This window comes from Mesoplodon mirus (genome assembly GCF_964341445.2).
Source record: "Mesoplodon mirus genome assembly, chromosome: 4".
NCBI lineage: Eukaryota > Metazoa > Chordata > Mammalia > Artiodactyla > Ziphiidae > Mesoplodon > Mesoplodon mirus.
In genome coordinates, this window is record NC_138979.1 from 15098465 (window position 1) to 15123923 (window position 25459).

A 25459-nucleotide genomic window follows, 5' to 3' on the forward strand; every position below is an offset into this window, starting at 1 on the left:
TTTTTTTCTGCTGAATAGTAATCCATTGTATGAAATGTTCAATTTGTTTACTGACAAACATCTGGACTGTTTTTAATTATTAGCAATTATGAATACAGTTGCTATGAATATTCTTCTACAATATTTTTGTGGATATGTTTTCTCTTAGATAAACACATAGAAGTAGAATTTCTCACTCAAAGGAACATATATATTTAACTTGATAAGAAACTGCCAAACAGTTATCCAGTGGTTGTACTATACCACACTCTGATCAGCAGTGTAGGAAAGTTCCAAGGCACCATATACTCATCAGTATTGGTGTTAATATATTTTTAGTTTTAACATTATCATGACTGTGAAATGGTATCATATTGAAGTTTTGGTTGTCTTTTTATTATTAATTTACAGGAATTCTTGATACAAGTCCTTTGTAATATATGTATATTACAAATATTTTCCCTGTATATGACTGCCTTTTCATTTTCTTAACAGAGCTTTTGAGGAATAAAAGTTTTCAATTTTGATGAAGTCTAATTTATCGAATTTTTGATCAGTCTCCTTAGGGGCTATTAAATTTACTGAACTTTTCAAAGAACCACCTTTTGATTTTGTTCATATCCTTTATTGTTTGTCTGTTTTCTATTTCATTTTTTCTGTTCTTATTTCCTTCTTTCTACTTATTTTTGGCTTAATTTGCTCATCTTCTTAAACTGGAAGCTTGGATCATTAATTTTAAGTGTTCTTTCTTTCAAATAGTAAATTTTCTCCTTAGTATTTTTAGCAGAATCCTACAAATTTTGGTATATTGTATCTACAATATTATCATTCAATTGAAATATTGTGTAATTTTCCTTAGGATTCCTTTTTTTTTTTTTTTTTTTTTGTGGTACACGGGCCTCTCACTGTTGTGGCCTCTCCCGTTGCGGAGCACAGGCTCTGGACACAGGCTCAGTGGCCATGGCTCATGTGCCCAGCTGCTCTGCAGCATGTGGGATCTTCCTGGGCCGGGGCACGAACCCGTGTCCCCTGCATTGGCAGGCGGAATCTCAACCACTGCGCCACCAGGGAAGCCCAGGATTTCTTATTTGCTCTCCATAGTATTTAGAAGTGGTTTTACTTTTCACAAATTTGGGGATTTGTTTGATATCTGTTACTTCTGATCCTCATTTGATTCTTTTCTAGTCAGAGAACATAGTCTATAAGACTTCAATATTTTGAAATTTAAGACATTTTTATGGTTCAACATATGGTCTATCTTGGCAATTATTTCATGTATACTTGGAAGAAAATCTATATACTATAGTTCAGAACAGTGTTCTATATATAGCAACTAGACCAAGATGGTTGATAGTATAGGTTAAATCCACATTCTTCCTATTTTTTTCTATTTCTTTGTCTAACTAAAAAAAATTATGGGACCTCCCTGGTGGTCCAGTAGTTGAGACTTTGCCTTCTTATGCAGGGGGTGTGGGTTTGATCCCTGGTCAGAGAGCTGGGATCCCACATGCCTCGTGGCCAAAGGACCAAAACATAAAACAGAAGCAGTACTGTAATAAATTCAATAAGGAGTTTAAAAATGGTCCAGATCACAAATTCTTAGAAAGGTATAACCTTCCAAGACTGAACCAGGAAGAAACAGAAAATATGAACAGACCAGTCACAGGTAATGAAATTGAAACTGTGATTAAAAATCTTCCAACAAACAAAAGTCCAGGACCAGATGGCTTCACAGGTGAATTCTACCAAACATTTAGAGAATAGCTAACACCCATCCTTCTCAAACTCTTCCAGAAAACTGCAGAGGAAGGAATACTCCCAAACTCATTCTATGAGGCCACCATCACCCTAATACCAAAACCAGACAAAGATACCACAAAAAAGAATATTACAGACCAATATCACTGATGAATATAAATGCAAAAATCCTCAACAAAATACTAGCAAACAGAATACAACAACACATTAAAAGGATCATACACCATGAACAAGTGGCATTTATCCCAGGGATGCAAGGATTCTTCAATATATGCAAGTCAATCAATGTGATACACCATATTAACAAATTGAAGAAGAAAAACCATATGATCATCTCAATAGACGCAGGAAAAGCTTTTGACAAAATTCAACACCCATTTATGATAAAAACTCTCCAGAAAGTGGGCATAGAGGGAACCTACCTCAACATAATAAGGGCCATATACCACAAACCCACAGCCAATACCATTCTCAATGTTGAAAAATTGAAAGCATTTCCTCTAAGATCAGGAACAAGACAAGGATGTCCACTCTCACCACTATTATTCAACATAGCTTTGGAAGCCCTAGCCATGGCAATCAGAGAAGAAAAAGAAATAAAAGGAATACAAATTGGAAAAGAAGAAGTAAAACTGTCACTGTTTGCAGATGACATGATACTATACATAGAGAATCCTAAAGATGTCACCAGAAAACTACTAGAGCTAATCAATGAATTTGGGAAAGTTGCAGGATACAAAATTAATGCACAGAAATCTCTTGCATTCTTATACACTAATGATGAAAAATCTGAAAGAGAAGTTAAGGCACTCCCATTTACCATTGCAGCAAAAAGAATAAAATACCTAGGAATAAACCTACCTAGTGAGACAAAAGACCTGTATGCAGAAAACTATAAGACACTGATGAAAGAAATTAAAGATGATACCAACAGATGGAAAGATATATATACCATGTTCTTGGATTGGAAGAATCAAAATTGTGAACATGACTATACTACCAAAAGCAGTCTACAGATTCAATGCAATCCCTATCAAATTACCACTGGCATTTTTAACAGAACTAGAACAAAAAATTTCAAAATTTGTATGGAGACACAAAAGACCCCGAATAGCCAAAGCAGTCTTAAGGGAAAAAAACAGAGCTGGAGGAATCAGACTCCCTGACTTCAGACTACACTACAAAGCTACAGTAATCAAGACAATATGGTACTGGCACAAAAACGGAAACATAGATCAATGGAATGGGATAGAAAGCCCAGAGATAAACCCACGCACCTATGGTCAACTAATCTATGACAAAGGAGGCAAGGATATACAATGGAGAAAAGACAGTCTCTTCAATAAGTGGTGCTGGGAAAACTGGACAGCTACATGTAAAAGAATGAAATTAGAACACTCCCTAACACCATACACAAAAATAAACTCAAAATGGATTATAGACCTAAATGTAAGACTGGACACTATAAAACTCTTAGAGGGGGCTTTCCTGGTGGCGCAGTGGTTGAGAGTCCGCCTGCTGATGCAGGGGACACAGGTTCGTGCCCCGGTCCGGGAAGATCCCACATGCTGTGGAGCGGCTGGGCCCGTGAGCCATGGCCACTGAGCCTGTGCATCCGGAGCCTGTGCTCCACAATGGGAGAGGCCACAGCAATGAGAGGCCCGCGTACCGCAAAAAAAAAAAAAAAAAAGAAAATGTAACTTTTACTAAAATAAATAAATTTGTAACTGCTAAAATGGACTAATTTTCACATACTATACTAAAAGTGAGCTATAACAAACGTAATGCTTCTGGGTCCCTTGCCTCTGCTGAGCAAGACACATTCTCGATGTGTAGACAGGGGTAATTTCTTGTTGCCACCAATTAAAGTGTTGCTTTAGAGGAGTCATGAGGTAAAGGTAAGGAACAACGGGTGGATTCAATGTAAGAAATGTCATTCTTATTTGGGGGATTCTGGCAGAAAGAAATCAAGAATTCACGCAATTCTTGATACTCAGTGTGGTCTGTGAACTGGTGGTTTCTGCATTATCTGAGAATTTGTTAGAAAGGCACTGCAAAGATTTGGGCTCCACCCTGGAACTACTAAAGCAGAAAATGCATTTTAACAAGACTCTCTCTTCCTCCAGTGATTCCGATGCTTTTTAATGTTTATGAAGAGTTGCATCAGACCACTCGCTCTCAACTGAACTTTACGTGGGAATCACCTGAAGGTTTAAAAAGTATTGATGCCCTGGTCCCAGCTCCCTAGGCTGAGATTTAAGTGGTATGGAGAACAGTCTGAGCACTGGGGTTTTATGAGCCAGAATAATAAAATTAGATGAGAATAACTGGATGATCCCCATGTACATGTAAAGTTGAAAATCACTACTCCGGACAAAATTTTAGGAGAGAAATTCTTAATCCTAGGGAACATTCGAAATAATATTCTGAAATATAAGAAAATTTCACTATTATGGCACATATACACTTTATTACAGAGTTAGTTCTATCATGAAAAGTAGCCAAACAGAGCAAAAGATAAAACCAAATGCCAAGATACTTTACAGTTTTAGAAACAGAAAGTGCTAGATATTCAATAGTCTGTCAAAAGGTAATAACAGTTTCCCTTTGCTTACAAGACTGTGATCTATGGGAAAGTAGATGAAAAAAAAGTAGCAAGGGAAGGTAGGGAAACAAGTGAATGATATGTTACTTTAATGATTTATGTATTAAAGTCAAAAAATAATTCGACTGAATGATAAATGAAACACTAGACACTTGATCAGTTGCTTCAGACTAGGTAATAAAAATACAACCTTAGAGGTAGTCTAGTGAATAAGTCAGAATAATGTTCTAACATTTTATCTTTGGATGAAAAGTCTTATATTTTCAGAAATAGAAAACTAAACACAACAGAATCAGAATTTAGGCCAGTCATTCTGTAGTTCATTCAAAGTATTTCTGTATTAGCTCTTTGCAATCAATCACTTTGCAGATTTGTACCCCAGAATTAACTTAAGCATGTTCTGCAAACTGCTTAATGTCGTTATTTCAGCATCCCTTCGATGAAAACCCCAACTTCCAACTCAAGCACGGCCTTTCAGAATCCAAGTTTAGTAGACTTCCTAGCAATAAGAAGAAATGTCAAACACAGTGCCACCTGCATGACACAACAATGCTGTCTGGAGTGTCAATACTTTTTTTTTTTTTTTTTTTTTTTGCGGTACGCGGGCCTCTCACTGCTGTGGCCTCTCCCATTGTGGAGCACAGGCTCCGGACGCGCAGGCTCAGCGGCCATGGATCACGGGCCCAGCCGCTCCGCGGCATGTGGGATCTTCCCAGACCGGGGCACGAACCCGTGTCCCCTGCATCGGCAGGCGGACTCTCAACCACTGCGCCACCAGGGAAGCCCATGGAGTGTCAATACTTTTAATATCATTAGCAATTAAGAACTTACATTCAAATATATTTTTAAAAGAAACTTAATTTTATCAAAGGAAAGAACCTTCAGAGGAACCAAGAGAGAATGCAGTTTTTGGTACTCTGATACATCTCAGTCAACAAATTTCAAATAATAAAATCAATCGCAGGATTTTAGAGCTTGAAATAATTTTAACATCTGCAGTGTAGCAGAATGGTACAACTCAATTTGCTAAATTGAGCTGAATCTGGTTGAAGATTTCACTTCTCATTTAAAAGACTTTGCCATTGATTCAACTTGCAAACCTTTTTCAGCCAGCCCTAAATATAATTTTATCCAGTTTGCATTTTGAAGACATTTACATTTCTATTTAGGTGGTGAGTGTCATTTGGAAGCAACTAATTAAATGCCAAAGAAGGCATTCAATAGCTGTACCTGCTAAAATATATAGTTAGGTAATTCCTTAAAAATGCGACTCTTAAAAAAGCTTTTGCCAGAATTTGAAAACCCAAGGAAGGTGTAGTTTTAAGTGCTAATAACCATTATCCACAGAAATACATATATTTAAAGAATACTTTCTAGGAACCCCTTAATGGAGAATTAAACTTGAATTTCTCGAGAAACCTAGAAGGCTGAAAGAATTTAGTTTTTGATCATAAACACAGAGTAACCCTGTAGTTTGCAGAACACAGGCCAGTGCTTCAGACACGACTCAATGACACAGGAGAATGAATGCACTGTTTTTCAAAGAAAGGTTAAAATGGAAACTAATGTATAATTACACGGGAAGAGGATATTTCATTTCCAAATACTTCTAAGTATAATCAGTTATAGTAGGTGTGAGTAAAACTCCTTACAGCGGCATCTCCCCCGTGAAGCGTCTAAGAGGCCTCAACTGCAAGGGAGCAGCCATGCTGTGAGGCCGCCAAGGACCTGGGATCCACATCCAGACTAAATAAATTCACATCCCAGCTCTGCCACGTACTAGCCAGGTAAACTTACTTTTCTGTACCTTCGTTTCCTCAACTATAAAATAGAAATACAAGTAGGACCAATTAGAGGGGTATTGTGTGAATTAAATGAGTTAATATACGTACAGCATTTGGAACTGAGCTTGGAACATAGGAAAGAGTGTCTTTCCTCTTCTTTTCTCTTTTCTTCCCCCCTCCCCCACCTTCTCCTCCTTCATTTCTTCCTCCTACTTCCTCCTCCTCCTCTCCAGTCCTTCACATAAATAAGGGAGCAGAAATGCTACTTAATTAGACATCTGTATTACTCGAAACTTAATATTATAAACATGCGAGTAGGAATATTTCAATTGGAGATAAAATGCTATCTTTATATTAGTTCTGCTGAGTTTTTGTATTCAGCCATTTACCATGGTAAATCAATGCTATATCTTACTAAGGGGACCTGCACTCCTTAGGAATCATTCTCTTTTTTTAGATTTTTTCAGTTTCTTTTCTCCAAACTATTTACAGAGCTTAGAATTTTCACTCAACCCTGAAGGCTAATGAAACTTCTCCAATCAAACGACTAGCTTGAAATTTGCAGAGGCTCTACCTAGACCTAATCTAAATGTAGGAGGAAACACAATGCACAACTGAGATTTATCAAGAGTGATTTAGCAGACTGGAACTCAGTTTGCATCCTGTGAATGAGAATCCCTGTTGTGTTCCTTTGGTGTCCAGCTGCACAGAAGTATATTATGTTTTCATATCAAAGATGAAGGAAAATCTCCTGGAAAGTGAATATATAATCATGTCAGCTATGGATTCCACTAAGAAAATCAACTACTTTAACTCAAAGAAATATCCCAGGAAGACTCAGAGCCAAGGTAATCCAATATCTAAAGAAGATGATGTATGTAAAGGCAGAGTCTAGCTACACGTTGATTGCTTTGAAAAATGTCACCTTCTTTTCTAGAAAATACAGACCTCTAAATTAAAATGGTTTTAAGAACAGCCAATTAAATCGAGAAAGAAAATGTGCTGAATTTCTTTGCAATAATACATAGCAATTTATAAAAATGTCTTAGCTTGCACTGAAAAAAATTCTCAATAAATGTGAGAAAACATTTAAATTAGGCATCCTTTTTCATTATTACCTCAGTCTTGCAAAAATGTTAAGCTGGAGGGGGGAGGAGGAGAACGATGCTGAATTCTGTTTTCAACATGTTTAATTAACGAACGAAGTTGGATTTAAATTGGCAATCCTTCCTACATCTCCATATCATAAAATAAAAAGCAATGACAGCAGGTTATCTTAATAAAGTTGCTGTAAAAAGTAATGTGTGATATCCCTTAAGTACTCTTCGACAGGGACATTTGTCTTAACACTGGTCAGGTTGGTCTGCTCTAACTGCACTTTTAGGAAAAGTGCTTTACAAACAAACCTAGCTGTGAAAAGAGTTCCAATGTATAGACATGTTTAAGTCTTATTGTGATAGTTTGGAATTCTAATGGGTACTTGATGCATATTAATGATCTAAATATCATCTGAAAATCCAACAGTCAACTTGTCTAGTATGACAGAAAAGAAGTCCTCCATTTCAATCTTGGAATTTACTTAACTTGATGTCTCAGCATCATAAGATAGTTTTAATGCATTGCATTAAGAAAATCTTCAAAGTTTTATGATTCCTTGCTGCATTAAACAAAACTAGGGATTTTCCTTGGGATAATTGGTAATATTCTAGAAAACTATTTTGCAAAATGTATTCCACAAAACACTGTCATGGAGATGCTATTTGTAAAAAGTTTTTATGATCAAATAGCAGAGAAATGCCAGGTACTAAATCTTTATTACCATCTTGAAATTTCTTTAGAATCTATGCTCTCTGAAAGCAGGGAATTTATCTACACCTTTTTCACTACCATATCAGCAAGCATGTAACAATCCCTTGCAATTAGCAGGCACTAGGTAGGAATAAATGAATGAATTCACGAACGAACAGTAAAAGTTTTAAACAGTTTTCCAGAAAATAAATCTCTTTCATTTTCTTTCACCCAGAGTATCTCATACCTATTTGATCACATGAATCTTTTGTTCTTTCTGTTAGCATTATGGAATATTTTAGTCATATTAAAGAAAAAAAAAGAAAAGACAACATGGAGAATAATATAACAAACACACATGTAACCACTACCCATGTTAAGAATTAAATGTAACAAATACAACAGAAGCCTCTGGGTACCCCTCCTCCATTTCATTCATCTCATATTATATACCCTCTCTCAAAATGAGGTAACCCCAACATGAGGACTTGGGTTCACTAACATCCTGCTCTGAGAAATTTTGAACTAGGGGATTGCTAAAGTCCCTTCAAGCACCAGGATTTTATTTCTAGCGTGTATATGTGGCAAATGGTCATCTGTGAAGCTATCCACTTACTGCATTAATACAATAATGAATAAGAAATTAATGAAATAAAACACTTTGCTACAGAAGCAAGACAAGGGACAAACGATGTAATAATGATATATATGAAGAGGCTAAGCAGCTTCTCTTTTAAGTGGACTGATCTAAAGATATAGATATAGATATATAGTAACCTAAGAAAACAGAGAAGTAATTGTTACTTGACCTAGACTGAGTAATTTAGGAACTATTCTCTACAGTTATAAAGAAAAACATCCTGTACAATGTATATATTGGATTCTGACTTAGGATATCATCTGGGGCTGCAAAAGTGAAATTGTGTCTAGGTCAGTGTCACAGTGTACCCACGTTTATGTAAGAGATGCTGCTAAGAAGAGGAAACCCCCTTCCTGAGCTGAATAAACAATTATTAATAACACATCTCTTTTATGAAATCCAGCATTCTATGATAGAGCCGCACATATAAATATGAACTAACATAATTTAATAGGAAAAGAACTATTTTTAAATTTTTAGTCAATATCTTTCAAAGCCTTGATAGTCACATGTGCAACTAATAAACCTAGGACTACAGCAACAAGGCATAGCAAGATGTGTGGATACATTTTCACTTTATAATTGGTCATTGGTGTCTTGGAGTTTTACAGGCAAATACAAAGATTAGAGTTTCATTCCACTATTGAAACAATTTGACTTTTCAAGCCAACCGCTGAATTCTTCCTATGTTACATACCAACAGGGAAAGAAATATAACCTTACTCTATATTCAGAAGTCCACAAGTCCCTTCCATATTTAAATAGATGAAATAGATTAGTATCTGAAAATTTTTATGAAAGAAAAATATCAGTTCCTACCTCCATTATCTTTTAGATGTAGAGCTATCTTGGTATCATCTGGAAGAGAAAAGTCAAAGTTATAAAAGAAAAAATTTTAAGGTGCACAAATCTTAAGACCAGTAATTGTCTACTAATGCCTTAACTATAACAGGAATAGCTTTTGATATTTTACTGAGTAAATTTCTAGGACAGTGAGAGCAGGTCTTAGGTTATATGATGTAATACTAAACTTTCTTACTGAGATTGCAAGATGGAGACTTCAGTAAATTATTATATGACTCTTAAGAGCTGTGAGAAAAGTACACTGTTATAATTTTAACTTAAAATACATTTATTTTAATTTTCTAAAATGACTTATTATAATTAGACTCTACAGTCTTTATTTATTTTAAAAATCAAGATCAAGAAAATTCAAGTTCATTGGAATAGTAAATATTTGTCTGTATTTACAAATTCAACTTCAAAAGTTAAATGCTTACTTATTACTAACAAATATGACCAAAATCATATACGAAAAGATCTTGTCCTATGTGAACAAAATGTAGAATGTGCTTTTTTATATTTCAGTGGTATATTTCATTCTAAAGGATAGGATTCAAATTACAAAAATACTTTTCTCAGGCTATATAACAACCCAAAATAAGATGGATTAAAATATAACATTGGTTTTAAAAGCAATAAAATATATTTAGCAGCTAGCTGTCCTCCACCTCACTTTATCACTTTATTCCAGTTAACTTTTAATATCCAATTAAATTTCAATTAAAAGATTCAAGTTTAATTTAATATCTTATTTAAATGAAAGCAAGGTTTATGAAAGTAAACAAATAAGATCATGTTTTTCCCCCTTAAAGCTTACTCTGGGCCAAGTGGTCTCACATTTCTCCCTAGCGGTACCTTTCAGAATCGATGGTTAACAAATTTAGGCTAATATACCTTCTTCCCCCAATGAGTTGTGCTCATGCATTAATGTTCTTTAGTATTTTTGCCTTTCCTGGTAAAGGAAATGTTTTTCAAGTACAATTTCTGTGTCACACACAGTGCCTCTCTACAGGTTATAGACCTGCATATTTTATTGACTGTATCCAGGAAATATTAATAGAATTGCATATAAGTAGGATTACCTATTGTTCAGAATCCAAAGTCAATGGACATTTTCTGTGCATTTTGCCTTTCTATCCTGTGACTAAAATGTTGATTACCATTATTACAAAGTTTAGCAATATGAAAGGAAGTCTTTATTTCTTTTCTAAGGGGGACTAGTAGCCAGGATCATTCTGAAAGACTAAATCTCAATAAAAGGCATCCATACATTAATAAAAACCCAGCACATATTTTTATTCCATAATAATTTTGTCTTTTCCCTTTTAAACATCCCTAAGAAATCCAGTTTGCCAAAGAATAACTTTCTCCCTGGAGAGCTTCTCCAGTGCATGTCAACACAGTGAGTTTTCCCTCCTTCAGTAATAAAGCAAAAGTATCTCCAGGGCACCTTCTGTGGGCAGGCTGGTGGGCAGCCGGGGTGTCGCTGCTCTTCTGGTGGTCGTCAGGACCCTGAATTGTGTGCTTGTTGCTCGTATGGTGGTGGTTTGAGTAGAACGTTCCACTGGCTCTGTGGTGTCACAGAGCTTCTCTTTTGACTGATAAGAGAAACAAAGGGGAAGACAATTTGAGTGATCATACCTATGTTTTAAAATTATATCAAAGAAATTGGGCTGTAAAGCACAAAAGCCTCTCAAATAAAGATGAGGAATGCATTATTTTTGTACAGGAATATAGTTATATATTTTACTAACGTATAAAGTATATAAAATAGACAAGAGAAAACAACTGAATGTTAGAAAGCATTTCCATCTTTAGATATTTGGATTCCATCATTTCTGCTGTTAACCTTTCATATTACTGTTTATCTTAACCTAAATTTTATATCAGTATATTTATAAAAGACATGATGGGAAACATTCATACTAGAAGAAAAACATGTGCATAAAGATAAGGTTTAAAACATGCTTAGGTGTGTGAAGAGAGAATGTATTCCATTCACATGAAATTGGTAATGCTAAATTTTAAAAATGTGGTAACTGCTCCATACTACTTTATTGTTTGAAAAATAATCCACCACAGGATGAATGGATATTTAAAATTAAAATTTTGTTTTCCTTTATGAAATATTCAAAACCACCCAAGCAAAGGATTGAGCAGCACTCAGGTAATCACTTAGTCTATCTTCTTAGCAGAGCTACATGAGGAAAAGGTGCATATTGTATTGTTCATTTATAGCCCACAAGAATAAATAATATGACATTTACCAGTAACAATCTCCAACATGCAAACTTTCATGGTTTAGAAGTTGGCGTTTCTCCCTACCTCTTTGTGCTTCAAAGGACTCCATCCCTCTGGTGGGCCTTGAGTAGAAGATAACTATTCTGTACATGGATGGTACTTACCCACATTTGAAAATTATTACTGAATAAATACCTTTTTTAAACTTCTCTTGTCATTAGTGAAGTACAATTCACCATACTGCTGGCTCAGGAAGAGCTCCCAAGATGGCTTCCTTGTCACTAAGTAAATATGATATAGCTTATTCCCTCCTTCAACATCCTAGCGACCCATTCAATTCCCCAAACTTTAGTTCCTGCATCTTCTCAGCTCAGTGATCTCATGATCTCCTGCTTGACTCCACTTTAGTTATCATCCCCATACCCTGGACCTTCTCTGTGGTTGGGAATGCTTTAGTTCTGAAATCAAAAATTCAGTTATCCTATTTTCAGTCTATCCATGTAGCTGTTCACTCACATACTTCTTATCCTGTGATTATGTAGAAAGCCCAAGCACAATGATTTTCCTCCTTTAGTCTCCTTTTTTCCATCACTTCAACCTCTCTTTTCAATACCTTTAAGCATGTTGCCTTTTTTTTTTTTCCACAACACCTTCTTAGAAAATCTGCAGTACTGAATATAGTAAAAACTCTGCCTTTTCCATGCCTGAGCTGGAGAACAATCCTATAGCCTCCCACTGGGAGCTCCACAAACTTACCTCCTGCATGCCCAGCGGGGGCCTTCTGTGCTGCCTGGCAATACTGCCCTGCTTTGCTAATCTCCTCTCAAATTATCCTCAGTATCAGTTTCAAACCCTCTCCACTCTACTTAGAACTGCCATCCCATAGTGCCTCTATCAATTTTATACTTGGGCTCACTTTTTATTTCTTTGATAAGAGTCATCAGCAAGAATTCTTTAAATTTATTTACAAATCACCATCCTTACTTGAACCTGAACTGACCTGTCCTTCCTCCTGTTAGGATGGATGGGGTCTATGGTATACAGCTGTCCTCTCAATCACTACTCTGGCCCAGCTCAGCCCACCTTCTCAGGTATTGTGAACCTGCTCATCTGACCCCCTCCTTGCTCTTCAATATTTCATCTCTAATGCCCTCCTGCCTTGTTATCAGCAGCACTTAAACATACTCAAGCATGTCCAGTCTTACTTTAAAAACTCCGTCTTCATTCTTCTCCACATGCACCCCAACGTCATCCTGCTTTTCCATCCATTCAGTCAGAATTCCAGAAAGACTGATCAGCCTAGGGCTTCTCAGACTCCCATAAACTTGTTTTTATCTGATCCAACTTAATTGAAACTCTCATACCAATGTTTTTAAATATCTCCTTATCTACTAAATCTTCCATGTACACTCTTGCTATCTCATTAGCATTAGGCACAGTCTGTCCACTTTCTAATCTTGGATTCTGTGACACACACTCATCAGTTTTCTGATACCTGTCTAACAACTCCATCTCCATTTCTTTCTGTCCCTTAAGTGTTGGTGGTTCTTATGCATCTTTCCTGGCCTGTCTTTTCTCTATATGCATTGTCACTAGCAATCTCCTCCATACCTATGATTTCAATTAACATCTTTATGTTAATTATGCATAAATCTCTATCTTCAGTCTACATTCTTCTCTTGAACTTTAGGCCCAAATATTCATCTATTGGCTTACATGCATGTGGATATCACAGACATCTCAGGCTCAGTAAGTCTAAGATGGAACTTGTCACACATTATTCTCCTCCTGTGGTTCTATTCTCAAAAACAGTATTATTAATCACCGTAATGTTTAAGCTAAAATCCCGAACTTGTTTTGCTTATGGCAGTAAAGGCAGACTACAGACTTTAAACGGTCCTCCTGTCACAATACAAGTGAATTCTGGATAAAACACAAATTTTAAAGCATTACTAGGATTTTCGGGAAGTAAAGAAAATCTCTGAGGGGGCCTTTCTTTTGCCTCTCCCACAAAACAGAATAAAGCAAAAGCTGTGTGCTATAAAGAAAGTAGGAACAATATACATTATGCAAAGTAAAAACACATGGTTTGCTCTGAGAAATAAGAAAATAGATGATATAAAAGAGAGGTTAAAAGATACAAGGAAATGATGAGAAGGTCCCATCTCCAAAGAGCTCAGAAAGTAAAAATAAAGAGAATGAAGACAGTCTGACTGAATAGTATATTTATCACATGTCCGGAATTTTCACCATAATCTTCTTTGCTGTAAATATCTCTGTCACATGGATTTTTGCTGAAAATATTTTTGCCACATAACTAATTGTCTGTAAGGCAATTTTGCCATAAAAGATAAAATAATTGGCTGATGGTTTGGTTTGATATACACAATACAAAAATCATGACAGATGGTGATGATTTGCCCCAAGAGTTGGTTTCTTCTTTTGAAACACACTACATGGGAGGAGAAAGAGGCCAAGGGCCTTGAAGGCACAGAAGTAAAACAATGTTTCCCACAGAACTTTGTAATGTCTGTCAATGGACATGTGACAAAATGCTAAGAACAAACAACAGTGCAGAGGCTTTCACAACACAGTACAAAGCTCAGTTATAAACATGCATCCCAGTATTTGGAAATTAATACCTTTCTTAAAGAAGGAAGAAATTTTAGTGAAAATAACATTGGGATGCTGAACAAGGAGACAAATCAATAAATAACAAAAAAGTGTAATATGATGAACAAAAGACTTGGAAGGCAGTGCTTAGGTACAACCCACAGAATAAAGTCAGTTATTTGCAAAGTATTGTCGTGAGTCTACACGCACATTAAATGTATTCAGATATTTTGTATTTTGCAATAAAGTCTTTTTAATTTTGTTATTCATTTTTCATGTTTCATTATGTCCTTTCTAACATCTCTCTTTTATTTTTCGTTGTTTTATCTTTTACAGCAAAATTGCTTTATAGTCAATTACTTATGCAGCAAAAATGCTAGTGGCAAAGATGTTTATGGTAAAGAAGCTTATGGTGGAAATACCTAGAACCCATTTATCAAACTTCATACCCAAGCAATTAGAAGACACACAACCTTATTGAGCACATGTAGATAATTTGTACAAATTACTCATTCACTATTCCATTAAAAGTTCCAACCAATTTTAAAGAATCAGTATCATATAGAATGTGCCCTCTGACAATTCAATTCAGTAAGAAATCAATAATAAAAAGATGAAATTTAAAATGGAGAAAAGACAGCCTCTTCAATAAGTGGTGCTGGGAAAACTGGACAGCTACATGCAAAAGAATGAAATTAGAACACTACCTAACACCTTACACAAAAATAAACTCCAAATGGATTAAAGACCTAAATGTAAGACCAGACACTATAAAACTCTTAGAGGAAAACATAGGAAAACCACTCTTTGACATAAACCACAGCAAGATATTTTTTGACCCACCTCCTAGAGTAATGAAAATAAAAACAAAAATAAACAAATGGGACCTAATTAATCTTAAAAGCATTTGCACAGCAAAGGAAACCATAAAGAAGATGAAAAGACAACCCTCAGAATGGGAGAAAATACTTGCAAATGAAACAACAGACAAAGGATTAATCTCCAAAATATACAAACAACTCATGGGGTTCAGTACCAAAAAAACGAACAATCCAATTAAAAAATGGGCAGAAGACCTAAATAGACATTTCACCAAAGAAGACATATAGATGGCCAAGAAGCACATGAAAAGATGCTCAACATCACTAATTATTGGAGAAATGCAAATCAAAACTCAGAATGGCCATTATCAAAAAAATCTAGAAACAATAAATGCTGGTAAGGGTTTGGTGAAAAGGGAACCCTCCTGAACTGTTGGTGGGAATGTAAATTGATGCAACCACTATGGAGAACAGTATGGAGGTTCCTTAAAAAACTAAAAATAGAACTACCATATGACCGAGCCATCCCACTACTGGGCATATACCCTGAGAAAACCATAATTCAAAAAGAGTCATGTACCACAATGTTCATTGCAGCACTATTTACAATAGCTAGAACATGGAAGCAACCTAAGTGTCCATCGACAGAAGAATGGATAAAGAAGATGTGGCACATATATACAATGGAATATTACTCAGCCATATGAAACAAAATTGAGTTATTTGTAGTGAGGTGGATGGACCTAGAGTCTTTCATACAGACTGAAGTAAGTCAGAAAGAGAAAAACAAATACCGTTAACGCATATATATGGAATCTAAAAAAAAAAAAAAAAATGGTACTGATGAACCTAGTGGCAGGGCAGGAATAAAGACGTAGACATAGAGAATAGACTTGAGGACATGGGGCAGGAGGGGGAAGCTGGGACGAAGTGAGAGAGTGGCATGGACATATATACACTACCAAATGTAAAATAGATAGCTAGTGGGAAGCAGCAGCATAGCCCAGGGAAATCAGCTCAGTGCTTTGCATGACCTAGAGGGGTGGGATAGGGAGGGTGGAAGGGAGGCTCAAGAGGGAGGGGATATGGAGATATATGTATGCATATGGCTGATTCACTTTGTTGTACAACAGAAACTAATACAGTATTGTGAAGCAATTATACTCCAAAAAAGATCTATTAAAAAATAATAATAAAATTAAAAAAATAAAGTAAAAAATAAAATAAAATTTCCATAATTCAGAAATGTGATATAATTCACAATACAATGTAAATTCAGTAAGAATATTGACAAGATTGATTGACTGATTGATTGATTACAGATCTTGCAAGTTGAGTCTAAAATTTATATGAAGAACAAAAGCCCCAAAGTTGTCAAAATGCTTGTGAAGATGAAAAAGTAAGGAGGTTTGTTCTATAAACAATATTTCTTATGAAGCTATAGTAATTAAGACAGTGTAATATACAATGTATCCATTCTTCCAAAAGGTCATTTGGATCATGTCACCCCCTTAATTAAAACCCTCCAGATAGCTTTCTCTTGCCTTTAAGATAAGGCCCAAACTCGTTCAATGTTACATTTAGGGCCCTGTTTACCTCACCAGCCTCATCTCTCACCACTCTTCTTACCTTCAGTTACCCTTCAGAAGTCATGTTAAATATCATCTCCCCAAGCAAATGTTTCCTTGTCCTATTTAACAAGACCATGCACTTAGAGTTCTTTGCCGGTGTGGTTCTCTAAGTGTTGTCCTTTGTTCAGGGTCTGTCTCCCCTGCTATACATATTTCTCACACATTTACAGTGCTTAGAGCAGTACATAATAAATGCTCATATTAGGATTTGCACTTATTGAATAAATTCATCTCACAAGATCAGAAGGAAAATTTAACACTGGTTTTAGGCACAGAAAATGGACTGGACTTGGTGACCTTGTCTACTTACCTGTAACAGAAGGATAGAATTGCTCACCATAAAGCAAGTAATGTTGATGATTTACTTACAGAATAAAAAGGAAACATTGTATATTATAGAATGTACTAGATTCTGAGCTCCTTAGGAAGAGAGGGTAATTTAAAAAAATCTTTGTAATTTTAGTGCTTAGCACAGGCCATAGGACATGATTAAATTCCCCACAAATATCTTTAGGAGGCCTTAGAATATGATGGATTCTTTTCTATAGCTTATGTTTCATGGTGGGCCCACAGTAAAGCAAGAAAATGACGATGTCTGAATTACCCTCTTGATCTTTACACAGGTATTCAATTTCAACATTTTTAACTGAGGTAACAAGAAAGAAACATCAACCTGAGAACACAACTATGACTCTATCAATATATTTTCTTTTTGAAGTACTGTTGTTAAATAAATGAAATGAAATAGATAAAGAGTATTTATCACTGTAATTCCCCCCAAACAACTGTCAAAAAGTTGATTAAAGCTTCATTGGCAATACTGTACTTAATGTTCAAGAATATCCTGAAAGACGTATTTTTCAAGATAGTTATGAGGCATCATAAATAAAAACTAAATTAAAAATAAAGGCTCTAGTAACTAGGATTGCCTAAGAGTTCTGAAAATAGCTCTTTGACATGGTTTGCTTTACTAACTGAGAAAAGTTATAGAAGTTTTAATGGTTTTTATTCAAAATTCAAACCCTAAAACTTAACAAAGGGAGAAGAAACAAATACTTTTCTTTCTGAATTTTATAGGATATTTTTATGTCTCTGAAATGACAGTGTAAATACAATTCACTAAAAAATTGTAAATAGGTTAAAATCCATTCTGCAATTTTATTTACTTGCTTGATTCACTTCTTTGCATCATTGTCTCCATCACGTTTGCCTGGGACTTAACTGTTTCCATGTTAGACCATGTCTACCTTCTTCTATCATGCCAATTTGCTGCAATCAACCTTTCCCCCCGTTCCATTGATTTTGTTATTTGAGCAAAAAAGATGAACAATGGCTTCCTAGATCTCAAAAAGCAGCAAATGTTTAAGAGAACTGCCCTTTGCTCACAGAGACTTAAGTCCTGGTTCTACTATTGCTGAGTCACACACCTAATTCCAGACACTCTCTCTCCACCCGCTTCCCCAACATCTCCCCTCACCCTTCCCTCTTCTCCTCTTGGTCCTATGGAGGCAATAACAGCTCTGACCTCATAGGACTGGTATGAGAATAAATTGAGATAATACATGTCGAGTTAAACCCAACATCTGGTACATATAAGGGCTCAGTAACTGATGGCCGTTTTTATTAAATTAGATACCATTTTCATTAAGTTGCAGCAACAGTACATGACAGCTTGGTCCCAACAATCTTGTCGTAATAAAGCACATGTGTACCTCTTCAGGGCATCCGCTGTCCACCCAGTCCTGCCGATGGCGATCAAATCCACTGGAACATCTTCAGAGAAGGCCATGTTGCAGATCAGAAAAGAAAGTATGGGGTGCAGAGTGGGGGTAGAAATTAAAAGAAAAAGATCGGTAAGTAGTTAATTCTAAAATCTGCACAACATAAACTTTCTTCTATAGAACCGTTAGCTGGAGCAGTGGAGAAGCATTTACAGAGTTCTGCATAACGGGCTACTCCTTAGGTAATCATATTGTTATGGTTGCAAGTGGCAACAAATCACGCCACTGAGGCTCACTGCACCGGGCAGAACACCTGGATGCCCACGCAAAGGTGAGACAGTAGCTATTCTATGTAGTTGGCTTTTCATTTCCTCATACATATGTATTTTTCATCATCACAACATGTGGATAAAATCTTTTGCAGGTATTTTTCAGATCTTTTTATTTGTTTTGGTTAAATTTTAAAATTTAAGACCTGCAGTCACACAAACTCTTTCCCTATCGTGCAGTAAAAGCTTAGTAACTCAGCGGGTTTGGGGTGTTCAAACCCACACATTCCAAAGAAAGAACTGGCCCTTGCCCAGCTCCTGGGAGATCACTTCTAATCCCCTGGAATATCCTGCCTGATAAAAGTGTCTTTGTATATCTTGGGTCTTGGGCTATGTTAGATCATACTAAGAATATGATTTATGGTGAATGTCTGTTTTTATTCGCCTGGAGCCCCAGGCCATGTTGCATCAGTTTGACCCCTGGGGGCACTGGAGATGAGAGATAAAGTTAGTCAAGCAGAATTTCATACCTACGTGATGGCCCTCAGTAAAAATCCTGGACAACGATGAGCTTGGATAAGCTTCCTTGAGTGGCAGTACTTGGTGTGTGTTTTCACAAATAGTTGCTGGGAGAATTATGGGCCAACTCTACTGGGGGAGGATGACTGGAAGCCGTGCCTGGTCACTGTTGGACTCTGCCCTACGTTCCTTCCCTTTGCTGATTTTATTCTGTATCCCTTTGCTGTAATAAATGGCAACCTTGAGCATAACAGCTTTTCTGAGTTCTGTGAGTCCTTGTAGTGAATCAGTGAAGTTGAGCGTGTTCCTGTGGCTCCCTACCAGCACTACGATTAGGTCATGTCTAAAAGGTCAAATTCAGCGCACTGGGCTGATGAGATTTTGCTCACTCTCACTCTCTTGACTCAAAATCATTTTCTGCCCTCCCTACCTATCCAGCTACAGTTCATTCACTTTTCAAGACCCAGAAATTACTACCCAGAGCCCATTCGGATAAAGCGTCATCACTGCTGTGATCATCTCTCACTTTACTATTTAACTTTTCTCATTTATATAAAATGTCATGGCTTTATGTCTTATTTACCAAACTTGATTGTGAACATTTTAAAGTTAAGGCCAGTGTTATATTTGATCATACCTAGTATATCTGACATATGATTTCTTTTTCATATTAGAAACTTTAAACATTTTTACCAGTTTATGAAAGTTAAGGATTTGCACTGCCCCTGAATTTTAATATATTAATATATATACTTATATATAATATATATGAATCCATATTAATAAATATTAATCTAAATAGATATTTATCTTTTTTTCAAAATAAATGGAGGCTTTTTGTCATAGTTTCTTATAGGCTGTTCAACTTTAGTCTTATTTTTCTTATAGTGCTACTTTACAACTTTTTTTTCCACTTGTTTTGCAATGAATCTACACGATGATTTTTTATAAGAATCCCTGCCAGAGATCAGGTACCATGGCATGAATGAGCACAATTTAATTCAAGTGGAATGTGAAAACAGCTCGACTGTCAACAAAAAAGACCATATATATCATTCTGCCCGGACATGATCTGTTAGAGCTCAGCTATTTTATACCTACCATCTGTGTTGAACAAGCTTAAGTGTGGAATAAACATCAGTGTGTGATCTGGCATCCTGAGTTTGAGAGTCCCCAGTTGGTCAAGGCTATCTCTGGTTACCCAAAGAGACTCTGCCGTTTAGAGTCCAATTCCAGATGAATTAGATGGCTGTTGCCTCTTTTTTCTTTTTCTTCCCTTCGAGTTTACTTAAATATTGAAAAGTATACTGACATTCTCTTCTGCAAGATGGGAATATATCGATTTTCTACAAAGAATATATTTTGGGAGCCATCTGACAGGTTATTAAATGCAACAGATAATTTTTAAAATGCAGTTTGTCTTTACTTACTCCATTCTAGATGTATTCAAAGCCAGTGGGAAATAGCTACTTTTAGCTTATATTACAACAAGACAGTACCAAATCTTAAATTTATGAGTCAATTTTATCTTAAATAATTAGTCCCTTAAATTATTATATTAATCCCAGAGAAAAGTACAGAAACACTGTAGTTTGCTTGAGTTATTAAATAATCTCTCAATTATAGTGTGTGAAATTAGGTTCTACTGAAAACATGTAATTCAATTAACTAATCCATTCATTTATTTATTCACACTGCAGCTTACTAACTGCTAGGGTGGGAAGGACTGAGAATGGCAAAACACAAATAAGGTTTGGTTTGAAAAATTCATACATTTTTGTACCTTACGGTGCCTTAAAAAATTAACACAACAGAACCCTGCCTTTTCAGCATTTTATTTTATAACCCAGTAGTTTAAATAACATCAAAAACCTATTATAAATGAAAGGGTATGTGTGTGTGTGTGTGTGTGTGTGTGCATGTTGTATAAATCATTAAGAAAAGTTACTTTTCTATTATTTCTGAATTCTAAATAAATAAAAAAATCACTTTTGAGAACACCTTCCTCTCTCCACTGAGCTGCTGTGTTGTTTTTCTAAAACATCACGACATTAACCATGTCATGCTCCAGAATGTTGATTTCCAGTGTTCTCAGAGAGGCTCTCCTGACCTGGAATCACCTGGTGTTCCTGCTGAAATGCAAATTCCTGGATCTAACTGGATAAGGTTCTCCTACAACTTGGGCCCAGTAATTTTCACTGTAAACAGGTGCCCCAGGTGATCCTCACCACACTGAAATGGGAAAACCACTGACCTCCTGTAAGCTATGTCAATACTGCAGGCCCCTTCACACTCCACCAGCCCATCTCCTGCGACTTATTACATCTCCCTGAAAGTGTTATACTCTTCCAGTCTCTGCCTTTGAACACGCTATTACATATGTCTGGAATACCTTCCTTGTCTCTAATTAGTAAACCCAATTCAACTCAAGACTTACCTCCTCCCAGCAGCATTTCCTTTTCCTCTCACCCAGAAGAGTTAGCACACCTTTTTCAATGCCCCTCAATACCAAGTGCTGGTGTTTATTATTACTTGGTTGCTTTCAAGCTTCTTGTACTCACAAGACTTTGGAGGGAACATGGTTCAAATGAAGATTCTGGGCTCAAACTGCTCGAGTTACAATTTTGGCTTGGGCACCAAATAGGTATGTGATCTTAGGCAAGTTATTTTTCCTATCTAAGCCGGTTTCCTCATCTATAAAACGAGGCAAGGGAGGGTGGGTAAGGATTAAAAGTAAACTGTTTGTTGTATAGTCAACATTTAGTAAATATCAGCTGTTTTTAATATCTAAGGAATGTCTTTGTAGAATGTATGTAGCAAGGTCGACAACTGTTGAAAATGAGTAAGTAGGACTTCAACTGTATAGATAGGATTTAGAAAACGTTTAGGAATTAATGCTATGTCCCATGTTAATGTGAAATGTGTTTTACACTTAAAGTCCTTTATCATCATATTTGGGAATTAGTATTACAGAATCTTGTGAGAGAAAATCTAAGTTGCTTTCAAATATGGAGCACATCTTTATTCAATATTTATAAATAGAGGTTATGTGGTTTTGTAAATATTCCTTAAGAATTGATTTCGACAGTCTGAGCTCCTAACTACAATAGATTTCCAATGTTTTTATTTTCAAGTTATTCCCTTCTTCTCACTGTTACCTAATTCCAAAACAAATCATTAGAGAGCTCTATTTCAAGTTAATTGTATTATTTTCCACTCAGTTTCAATGGGATGTTGATTTCAAAGCCCTCAGGAGCCATATTAAGTGAACCCCATTTAATAAGGCGGCCTAGAAAAGAATTCTCCTAGCTTGCAGCATCTATTCAATCATGAGATTAAAGCGTAAATCTCATCACATCTCTAACTTACCTGTTTTGTGGAAAGGGTTTCAGAAATAAAACTTATTTTGCAAAGGTAATATATACAGATGAAGAAAATAAATGTTAAAATATATACACAAGGATTAAAAATGAAGTCCATGTCTTTCTACACAATTGAACATGTGTCATTTCACCAGTGAGATGAAACATCTACAAAAGAAAATTTAGGAGAAAAACTTCACAGAATCCCGAGACCCAGTTAGGAATTAATTTGGAGATCGGGGGTCAGCATGTGTTTTTTGTAAAGAACAAGGTAGTAAATACTTTAGACTTTGTAGGCTATATAGTTTCTGTCCTAACTACTCACCTCTGTGGTTGTCGCTCAAAAGCAGCCACAGACAAATGCATAAAGAAACGGGTGTGGCTGTGTTTCAATAAAACTTTATTTACAAAGCCAGGAAGTGGGTCCAATTTGGCCCACTTGCTGTAGTTTCCTGACCTGTTATCTAAAAATAAAGATCTTTAAAATTCTGAAGACTAGAATGCCTCATCAAAGTGTCTGATGATTTAAATGGTCCTTGCAGCCTTGGGTGTACTTATTGGCATGCTATCTTAATGGAAAAATCAATTGCACATTTAGTAAGTTTTCTTGCCATCGTCTGCAAAAGTGTGAAAAATGATCCTCCAGCATCAAAAACATGGAAAATTCTTTAAAAAGGAAGTATTTTAGAAGAGAAACAAGTATAATGATAAACATCTGTGATTATAACTAACTAATAACATTTATTTTACCATGAGTCTGGAGCATAAGATATGGGGAAATCAATTTGTTTTGAAATACCGAAAAAATTTCATTGGAAAGGTAGGTCATAAAATGTACAATGCTGATTATAATCATCATTATTATCAATAGAATATTAGAAAAAAATCATATCTCATTTCCCATATGGGGCATGCTTGTTCCTAATTGGCCTCAGGCATGAGATGGATGATTTTACTGCTAAAAACATTTCTCCTAAAATCAAGAAACTTGAGCTTAAAGTTTTTCAGAATTTTCATGCCTGAACCACTCCGTACAAAGAGCTCTGGGAATGACAGGTGAATTTAAGCACACAGTAATCTATTACAGAGACAGCACTATAGGACAAATTATGAAATTTCACATCATTATAATATGCAAGGGTATGCAGCATGTTTTCTTTTTTTTTTTTTTTTTTTTTTTTTTTTTTTTTTTTTTCCCGTACGCGGGCCTCTCACTGTTGTGGCCTCTCCCGTTGCGGAGCACAGGCTCCGGACGCACAGGCCCAGCGGCCATGGCTCACGGGCCCAGCCGCTCCGCGGCACATGGGATCCTCCCAGACCGGGGCACGAACCCGCATCCCCTGCATCGGCAGGCGGACTCCCAACCACTGCGCCACCAGGGAGGCCCAGCATGTTTTCTTTTAATAAAAGCTCTTGATATTAGTTGTAGCTCAGAATCATAATCCAATGCCAACAAGAATAGTTATCTGCAGAACACAGGAACTTTGCTTTGGAGATGAGTTTTGGATGGAAAACTGGGGTCAAATCATCTGATATTCAGAACCTTGTCATTTTACAGCTGTGGCATCTTGCAGAGCTGCAGGTTTTATAAAATAAAGGCTTAATTTTTCTTTAGATTTCTAGAATCTAGAGCAGCCCTAATATGTGTTTAAAAGTATAACACCAGGGTCTTTTATCCTTCCAATTCTTTTATCTCATTAAAAAAATTCACATCTTATTTCTCTTTCCTTCCAAACTATTGGTTAAAAAGATTTTTTAAAAACTTTTTGGTTTTTATTTCCCCTATCTTTCAATGAAAAATATTTTCAAAAGGGAAAAAAATTTTGTAATTGGCTTTCCATGCTGGAGTTCTTTCTTCCTCTGAGTGTCACCTCCTGATTACAAGTCTGTTTTCAGTTTTGGAATGTGTAAGGTAGGAAAGAATTGATGCTGGGAATGAAGCTATATTATTTAGGCTTATCTGGAAATAAGCTGACCTTTTCAAAAATCATTATGATTAAAAGGCATTACTGATGTTGGCAAAATATCCTCATTTATGCACTGTTAATACTTTAAGGGAATGAAGGACATATAAAAGTAGACTTAAATATGCCATGAAATAGTGATGCATAAAAACAATCAGTTATACACTGGACAATCCAGTAAACTCATTTTAGGGCCAAATAATTAGTAATAGGCTAGTGCTGTGAACTTTCAGCATGTTTTAATCAGAGAGAGGCTGACTCTACCCAGATTATTAGATATCTGAGTACTTATTTTATACCTACAAAAAAAAGTTTCTTAAAATACTACTTAGAAGGGGCAAGAGAATGAAGTATTCACCCATATGGAAACAGTTAAAAGCTATTTGATTCAAAAGACTTGGACTGACTTGTTGCAATACTAATCTCACAATAAAATTCAATTGTTATCTTTGTTCTACCTAACTTTTACGTGCTGCTAGTGAATACTGAAATATGGCTCAGGGAATTTTAAATGATGCAAGTTTGGCTGTGTATTGACTTAAATAATCCTTCATTACAGAGCATCATATAATCTCTGTATTCACAAGTTTAAGCCTGATGTTTGGACACTGTGGTTGTTATTTTTTAAAAACCAGCAGTAGATGAAATAGTTAAATCTGAATTCCTCAACGACTTCCAGCTTTGTGCTGATTCACCTGCATGAGGGGATGTGACTGCATTAGCAATACGAAGTATGCAATTTCAGAAATCTTTAATTCTATCAAAAACCAGATTACTCCAATGTAGTTTCTCAAACTTTTTGAAGTAAACCATATCAAGAAACATAGTTAACATCAAGTGTTTAGACATTTACATATCTGGTTATGTGTGTATGGTTGTGTGTTTGTGTATGCTGAAACTAAATATTTATTGTGATGTTTC

At 35.9% G+C, this 25459-nt stretch overlaps 1 protein-coding gene across 3 annotated transcripts in view; it reads right to left on the bottom strand.

The window, feature by feature from the left end:
• PLXDC2 (plexin domain containing 2) overlaps positions 1–25459 on the bottom strand; it is a 410469-nt gene that overhangs the window by 64621 nt on the left and 320389 nt on the right. For all 3 annotated transcript variants that reach the window (XM_082617463.1, XM_082617461.1, XM_082617462.1), the window contains exons 10-12: positions 18416–18476; positions 10848–10995; positions 9374–9412 (exon numbers count right to left, since the gene is read on the bottom strand). In XM_082617463.1, the coding sequence (XP_082473589.1) occupies positions 9374–9412; positions 10848–10995; positions 18416–18476 (248 nt within the window). The remainder of the gene's footprint in view (positions 1–9373; positions 9413–10847; positions 10996–18415; positions 18477–25459) is intronic.